This window comes from Boleophthalmus pectinirostris, unplaced genomic scaffold (genome assembly GCF_026225935.1).
Source record: "Boleophthalmus pectinirostris isolate CB_2022bp ecotype Guang Dong unplaced genomic scaffold, ASM2622593v1 HiC_scaffold_7, whole genome shotgun sequence".
NCBI lineage: Eukaryota > Metazoa > Chordata > Actinopteri > Gobiiformes > Gobiidae > Boleophthalmus > Boleophthalmus pectinirostris.
The window spans coordinates 39833022-39841152 of NW_026571473.1; the positions used below are offsets into that span (position 1 = coordinate 39833022).

Genomic DNA, 8131 nt, shown 5'->3' on the forward strand with positions numbered 1-8131 from the left:
GTCCCCTTCTTTTCTTCTGCGTTTGGCTCGTTGAGACTGAACAGCTGAAAGATCTGCGCCTCCTGTTGGTCTGGAGGCTGAACAACATTTCACCTTTGTATTTTTTAAACATTTCAAACTTAAGAGTGACCAGATTGTCAAGATTTTAAACTGGGACACACGCAGGTTTGGATGTTCGGTGTAAATAAAATAGTGAAAAGAGCGAGTGACGTTGTGGATTCTCGTGTCAGTCGTGATCTGAGGAACTTCTGATGCTGTTTTTTTATGTTCATTCACAAACACAGATTTGTGTATTTTGGCAAAACAAATGACAATTTATGCTCCTGTTCACTGTTGGCAGGGTCAGATTAGTCAAAACTGTGATGGTCCTGGTTTAGACCTGGTTTAGTCCTGGTTTAGTCCTGGTTTAGACCTGATGTAGTCCTGGTTTAGTCCTGGTTTAGACCTGGTTTAGTCCTGGTATAGTCCTGGTTTAGTCCTTGTTTAGTCCTGGTTTAGTCCTTGTTTAGTCCTGGTTTAGTCCTGGTTTAGTCCGTGTTTAGTCCTGGTTTAGTCCTTGTTTAGTCCTGGTTTAGTCCTTGGTTTAGTCCTGGTTTAGTCTTTGTTTAATCCTGGTTTAGTCCTGGTTTAGTCCTTGTTTAGTCCTGGTTTAGTTCTGGTTTAGTCCTTGTTTAGTCCTGGTTTAGTCCTTGTTTAGTCCTGGTTTAGTCCTTGTTTAATCCTGGTTTAGTCCTGGTTTAGTCCGTGTTTAGTCCTGTTTCCTGTTTAGTCCTGGTTTAGTCCTGGTTTAGTCCTGGTTTAGTCCTGGTTTAGTCCTTGTTTAGTCCTGGTTTAGTCCTTGTTTAGTCCTGGTTTAGTCCTGGTTTAGTCCATGTTTAGTCCTGGTTTAGTCCTTGTTTAGTCCTGGTTTAGTCCTGGTTTAGTCCTGTTTAGTCCTGGTTTAGTCCTGGTTTAGTCCTTGTTTAGTCCTGGTTTAGTCCTGGTTTAGTCCTGGTTTAGTCCGTGTTTAGTCCTGGTTTAGTCCTTGTTTAGTCCTGGTTTAGTCCTGGTTTAGTCCAGTGTTTAGTCCTGGTTTAGTCCTTGTTTAGTCCTGGTTTAGTCCTTGTTTAGTCCTGGTTTAGTCCTGGTTTAGTCCTTGTTTAGTCCTGGTTTAGTCCTGGTTTAGTCCTTGTTTAGTCCTGGTTTAGTCCTGGTTTAGTCCTTGTTTAGTCCTTGTTTAGTCCTGGTTTAGTCCTGATATAGTTCTGGTTTAGTCCGTGTTTAGTCCTGGTTTAGTCCGTGTTTAGTCCTGGTTTAGTCCTTGTTTAGTCCTGGTTTAATTAACATAAATACATAGTAATCTTTTTATAATTTTTTTAAACATTAGAAGTTTCACGTTTTACTTAAATGTAAAAAACTCCTTAAAACTGAACGTGGATTCAGACGCAGCGGCGAAACGTCACTGTGGATCATTTATTTAGACGTTTTGGCCTCGGCTGTTTCGTCTGTGAGTTTAATTCGTCCGTGTGAACTTCAGTTTGGACCCGAGTCACGACTCCGACACTGAAAACACGTTTAATTTAATATATTAATTAAAAACATTTAATATAAAAACACAAAGAGCAGAAGAAGAACCTGGACACATGTGACACAAAACACAGACACAGAGACTAAAAAGACTCAAACAGACACAAGAAGAATCACACGACTCTCCACACAGAGCCACAGCTGCCCCGGGACAGACGGACACTACAGAGGCTGTCAGTCTGCGCCTTTAGTCACCATCATCTCCTCCACGATCATCTCCATCATCTCCACTTCTTCTCCTCCTCTTCTCCTCCTCTTCCTCCTCCTCTGCCTCCTCCTCTCCTCCTCCACTTCTCCTCCTCTCTTCCTCCTCCTCTTCTTCCTCTCCTCCACTTCTCCTCCTCTCTTCCTCCTCCTCTTCTTCCTCTCCTCCTCTTCTCCTCCTCCTCTTCCTCTTCTTCCTCTCCTCCTCCTCTTTCCTCCTCCTCCTCTTCCTCCTCTCCTCTTCCTCCTCCTCCTCCTCTTCTCCTCTTCCTCTCCTCTTCTTCCTCTTCCTCTCCTCCTCATCTTCTCCTCTTCCTCTCCTCTTCTTCCTCTTCCTCTCCTCCTCCTCCTCTTCATCTCCTCCTCCTCTTTCTCCTCTCCTCTTCTTCTCCTCCTCTTCTCCTCCTCTCCTCCTCCTCTTCCTCTCCTCCTCTCCTTCTCCTCTTCTCCTTCTCTTCCTCTCCTTCTCCTCCTCTTCCTCTCCTCCTCCTCTCTCTCTTTCTCCTCCTCTTCCTCCTCTCCTCCTCCTCCTCCTCCTTCTCTTCTTCTCCTCCCTCACACATCACAGTCGTGTAAACTTCTGCTAAACATCAACAGCAGCAGGAACTGAACCCAAAACCTTTCAGTTTGTGGGCGTCAGACCTGAACCTGTTTCAACCCCTCAACAGTTTTTGATCATAAATACTAAAGTGTAGTAATAAAGTAGTAATATTGTAGTAAAAGAGTAGTACGAGCAGTAGATCACAGTGTTTTATACTTTACAGAATCTGCTGAGGAGCTTCTGTTTCAGCTCCACAGGTCCAAGCAGAAACATTCTTCATGAACAATTTATCCACAACAATCAAGAAAAGAAAGAACAAAACTTCAACACAAACAATGACGAGATACTTTAGTCACACAACAAACTCAACTCATGTTCTGATCCTGGAGACGTCGAGTCCAAATTCCTTCTGTTTTCTTCATGAGTTGAGTTTGTTGTGTGACTAAAGTGTCTCGACGTTTCCTTTAAGTTTTGTTCTTTCTTCTCTTGACAGTTTTGGATAAATTCTTCTTGTCGGTTGAAGATTCAGTGATGAGGCAGATTTATGAAGCCGCTGGAGAAAACGATGCGCACAAAGTCGATCGGAAACTCGGTGCTCACAGTTATAAACCTTTTCTTTTATGTGACTTCAGTGAGATTTATTTAAAAGTGTTTAAAGTTCGTAACGAAGACGAGACGAGTGTGATTAAAGTAAAAACAGCTCGTTCTCCTCGAGTTAAAGTTTGAACAGAAAACGAAATGATCACATCGTTTAATGTTTGTTTTAATACATTCACAATAAAAAAAAACACTTGATCACTCTTTTACCAACACATGAGTCATATTTAAAATCACAGTACATTTACTCGAGTAGTTTTTCACTCTTGAGCCTCAGAAAGTTTCTGTGTTTTACGGGAGAAGAGTTTTATTTTTAGTCATGATAATTAATGTTGTACGGTTCTTTTTTCAAACCCAGAGTCGGAAAAAAGAACCTAATGAGTTTTATTTTTGTTGATTTGAAACATTTACAGAGAGAATGTTACACTTTTTTGGGGCGTGAACTGCTCCAAAAGTTGATTTATCAGAATATTTCGTCTTTAACGCGGCGTTCAGAGATGAAAAAGTGAATTAAAAACACATTTTCTTGTCTAGTGTCTAGGTGTTTTCCTTCGCGTGGATTTTTAAGTGATACTTGAGGTTGCTCTGGTATCTGAACTCCGCGTGGCACTCCGAACAGCTGAATGGTCTCTCACCCGTGTGTATTCTCATGTGATCTTTGAGGTAATCCTTCTGCCGGAATCCCTTGTGGCAGACTGTACAGCTGAAGGGTTTGTCCGTGCTGTGAGTGCGCACGTGCTCGTTGAGTTTGCCATTTCGGGAAAAGCCGCGGTTACAGACTGGGCAGCTGTAAGGTTTCTCGCCCGTGTGCGTCCTGATGTGCTCCGTAAGACGATGTTTCTGAGTGAACTTCGCGCCGCACTCCGAACAGCTGAAAGGTTTCTCGTCCGTGTGAATTCTCATGTGAACTTTGAGGTTGAATTTGAGCGTAAAAGTTTTGTTACAGACTGCACAGCTGTAAGGTTTCTCTCCAGAGTGAACTCTCGTGTGTCTTAGCAGATCCTGTTTGGTTCTGCATTTCTTTCTGCAGAAGGGACATTCTTTTGGGTTGGTTTCGCGCTCGGCCGGACTCGCGTCTGTCCTCGGCGTTCGTTCGTCGCGCTCTCCGTGCTCCTCCGTCTCCGTGCGCGCGGTGGAAGCGGCGGCCGGAGCCTCCCAGTCTTCGTCGTCGTCCGTATCAGAGGAGCAGTCGGTTTGCGGGTCGGCGCGCGAGGGGAAGTGTCCGTGTGCGCGCGTCGGCCGCTCCTCTTCCTCTCGGGCCTCGGTTTGTCTCGGTCGGAGCAGCGAGGACGGCTCTTCGCTCTTCACACACACGGCGGTGAACTCCGGGAGCGGCTCTTCCTCCTGTTTCACGCTCGGCTCCTCTGCCTCCTCTTTAATCTGTCGACTCTCGGGGGTTTCCTCCTTCGCTCTGGACTGGGTCTGGGTCTGAACAGCTGCAGGAGAGAAGAGAAGGAACACACGTTAGATCCTCAGACTGTCTCAGGTTTCACTTCAGAAATAGAAATTCCACAAAGAGCTGAACTTGTGAAGGAAACTACAACCCCAATTCCAGTGAAGTTGGGACGCTCCATAAAACTTAAAAAAAAAATACAGAATACCATGATTTACAAATCCTTTTCAACCTATACTGACCTGAATAAACTACAAAGACATGATATTTAATGTTTAAACCACAGGTGTCAAACATGCGGCCCAGGGGCCAGATCCAGCCCTCCAAGACCTTTAATCTGGCCCTCGGTTGATTTTCTACTAAAATATTTTAATGATATTTTCTATTAAAATGTTGTTAATTTTCTGTGGTGTTTATCACAGCAGCGTCTCCAGCGTCTCTGTACGTGGCCCCTCCCACCAGAGCAGCACAAATGAAGACTTGTCTCTTTCCAAACGCTCTTAAAGGACGATCGTTTTGACTGTTGACCGTGACACCCTCATCAGAAAAATGTCCAACATGAGAAAAGTGGAGCCGAGTGCAGGATTTTACAACAAAAATGTACTTATTCCTGTTTACAAACAAGTTCATGTTCAAACTTTGTGTTGAAATTGTATTTTTCTTAAAGTTTCAGGTTGTTCATAATATTATAATATTTTGTAAAAGAAAGAGTTCATCAATTCAAAAAGATTTGTGTAATAGATTTGTGTTTCTCTGCACAAATATTTGAACTTATTGTTATTTTTGGGGTTTATATGACATGAGTTTTCTGATTCGGACACTTTGGATCAAAGTCGGTTGGACACGACCCCCGGAACAAAATGAGTTTGAAACACCTGCTGCAGCACCTGCAGCTGATCCTGGGTCAGTGCTAGTGCAGCGTCTGCGGCTCAGGGAGTGAAATCTGGAGCTGTTTGTGCGTAAGAGCGCGTGCACACGGAGACACCGCAGGATGAAAGAAAACACCAATGTCACGCGCGTCGTTTACCACATGAACCTCAGACTCACGAGACTCACGCACGAACCTCAGACTCACGCACGCGCCCGCACGAGCCTCACCCTTTAAAGCTTCACGTGTCACGCTCGAGCTCGCGGCACAAACGCTCTGACGCGCGTAAAGCCGCGTGACGCACGTACCCGGCTCCTCCTCGAGATCCGGCTCCTCCGCGCGCTCCGGCTCCGCGTTCATCGTCACTGAGCTCTGCCTTTGTGCCTTTGCGCCGCGCACCGGAGTCACCCCCCAGAATCCCGCAGCCCAGCGTCATGTGATCATGGTCACGTGGCGCGGCTCCGTGTGCTTCCGTTTTGACGGAGCTCGTGCACACAGCGCCCCCGCGTGGACAGAACATTGAGTTTTAATGAATCATGAGTTTTATTTCAGTTTTCCTCTTTGTTTTGTGTTTTTGTATCTGATCCCTGCTCCTGTTTTCTCCGGAATCTTCCACAGTCGGACAAATTTTACAAAATTAAAACCTGAAACACGCCGAGCTGAGAAGTTTGGTTTGAATTTAACCTTAAAAAGAGCAAAACTTTGTCCATTCTCGACTCTTTTTAATCAATGAAACACTTGATCTGTTTTTTTATCTTAAAGTTTTGAACAAAAATCGAGTCGTTTCCGGTGTTCTGGTCGTAGAGTCGACGGTTCTGGAGCATTTCTGATTTTACTTTCATCAACATCAAATCCTCAAAATCGACTCGTGTGAGATTTAAGTCGTGTTCTAACGTCGTTCCCTCCTCAAAAACAGAGCTGCAGTCGTGTTTTGTTTCCTTCTCTTCTTTTATTCTTTTACTTTGTGGCTTTTAATCCAGCGTGAGTCGAGTTCTTCTCTGTGTCTTTTATTTATTTACTGCTGGTTTATGATTTTTGTGGTTTTGTTTTTATTTGATTTTATTGTTTTAGGACTTGTGTGACCAAATTTGAACCATTTTTACCTTTTTGTTGTCTTCATTTTCTGATCTGTTCATAAAATGTGCTGTGGATTTGGATTTTGGTTTTGTTTCATTCACATGTTTGAGTAATTCTTTATTATTATTCGTCTGTTTACATCTACAAAACCCAAAACGTGTCATAGAACTCGAGACCGGTCTTGCTTTTTTACAGTCTTGGTCTCGTCTCAGACTCGACCGCGCTTGAATTTGGTTTTGTCTTGTTCTCAAGGTCTGACACTTGACGAGTGATGGAAAAAAAGGAGATAAATTTATAAAAACATTGATATATTTGTACCAAAATAACTCAAACAAATGTAGAAAATGACAAAGACGGTCTTGATTTGGTCTTGATTTTGTCTTGGTCTCGATTCTCAGAGTCCTTGGTCTTGTCCTGGCCTCGGAACCCTGTGGTCTCGGACTGGTCTTGGTCTCGATTAGTTCCGCCTTGACTACAGCACTACAAAACGCTCTGTTCCACCCTGTGATGTCATGAAGTGGTAGTTTTCAACACTTTGAACAGCTTCTCTTTTACTTTTAGTTCAGTCGAGATCGGCAACTCCAGGACTGAAAAAAAGATCCAAATGATTCTACTGAAGGTGTGCGGAGTTTAAAAACACAGTGGAGCACTTCCTGTACATCACCACACGATGACATCACGAGGTGGAACAGAATACGGGCCCTTTACGTTGCTCTGTGTATTTAAACGTGTGCTTTAAGTTCACACAACGAATGGACAAAGGACTTTCCCGCAGACTGAACAGCTGTAAGGTTCCTCTCTAGAGAGAACCCTCGTGTCTGGAGAACATTCCGGGGTTTTTGTTCTCTTAGGGTCTGAGCAGCTGTAAGGTTCCTCTTCTATGTGTCTTTTCAGATCACACTTCTTGACAAAGCTCCTCTCGCAGAGTAAACACCTCACGCTCTGGTCGTTTGTCACTTTTTAGGACATTCTCTTCCCGTCAAGATCTTTTCATTTGTTTCGGGAGTTTGTATTTATGTTTTTGTAAATTTGTCTCGGTTTTTTGCTTGTTTGCAAATGTGTTTTATGAAACTTGGAATTTGTTTTCGAGATGGGCCCAGTCAAACAGAAGTAAACAACAAGGCCAAAAACTCAAGTTAATTCATCTGATATAAAACAGTATTGAACAGATACATATGTACTCTAGTTTATCAAACTGTTGACCTTTTTTCTGTTCCATTTTTGGTTCTAAAGTTCCATCCATTTTAAACAGACCATGAATGAAACATGGAACAAAAATTATTTCCCAAATTTCACAGACCTGCAAATCATGTAAATAAATGTTTGTATTTCATCATATCTTGTGTTATTCCATCTTTGAACTGTTGATGAAGGGACAGGATTTTTAAAAAAAGAAAAGTATTTACAATGATAAAAATGTTCTTGGAAGGACTGACATATTTTATAGAAATGAAGTAATATTAAAGTATTCAGAAGAAAAAAGTGACAAATGATGTAAAATCCTGCACCTTCTACTTGTTTGTACAGTTTTCCCTCCGTTACTTTTCCCTCCGTTACCATGAACTTTCTTAATAAAAAATCTCATGAGTCAAAAAGTCAGAGGTTTTTCAACCTAATCTTGTACCATATGGTAGAAAACTATATGAAGCAAATATTCAAACCAGTTTGTTAAGGATATGTAAGTGAGAACCAAGAGTTATCACTGTTTGGATTTATTGACCAAAAAGTGCTGCATATTTCATTCCCTCCGTTACCGACATGAGTTTTTTTATTTTTTTGTCTTGAACTTGAAAGAATCTCACAGGTTTAACTTGACCCTGTTGGAGTGTAACTCTTTCCTACATTCTGATACTTTACTTATTTCAATAGTTCCTCTAGTTTCTGA

The 8131-nt window shown here is 42.6% G+C and overlaps 1 protein-coding gene across 2 annotated transcripts; it reads right to left on the reverse strand.

Annotated features, from left to right (window-relative positions):
- Positions 1-2794: 2794 nt before the first annotated feature.
- On the reverse strand, positions 2795-5617 carry LOC110168553 (gastrula zinc finger protein XlCGF8.2DB-like). Of its 2 annotated transcripts, none has more exons than XM_055165188.1 (2): positions 5400-5606; positions 2795-4344 (listed from the first exon to the last, which is right to left on the reverse strand). In XM_055165188.1, exons 1-2 carry the CDS (start codon positions 5527-5529, stop codon positions 3446-3448), a joined length of 1029 nt encoding a protein of 342 aa, XP_055021163.1. In that variant the 5' UTR covers positions 5530-5606; the 3' UTR covers positions 2795-3445. The 2 variants fall into 2 exon arrangements, with proteins under 2 accessions (XP_055021163.1, XP_020789648.2); XM_020933989.2 differs by having other exon boundaries at positions 2798-4344; positions 5478-5617.
- Between the last annotated feature and the right edge of the window lie 2514 nt (positions 5618-8131).

Coding starts and splice junctions, on each gene's coding strand:
- LOC110168553 (XM_055165188.1), bottom strand. CDS start 5,529: ATGAACGCGGAGCCGGAGCGCGCGGAGGAGCCGGATCTCGAGGAGGAG. Junction 4,345..5,399: donor GACACGTGAAGCTTTAAAGG/GTGAGGCTCGTG, acceptor TCTCTCCTGCAG/CTGTTCAGACCCAGACCCAG.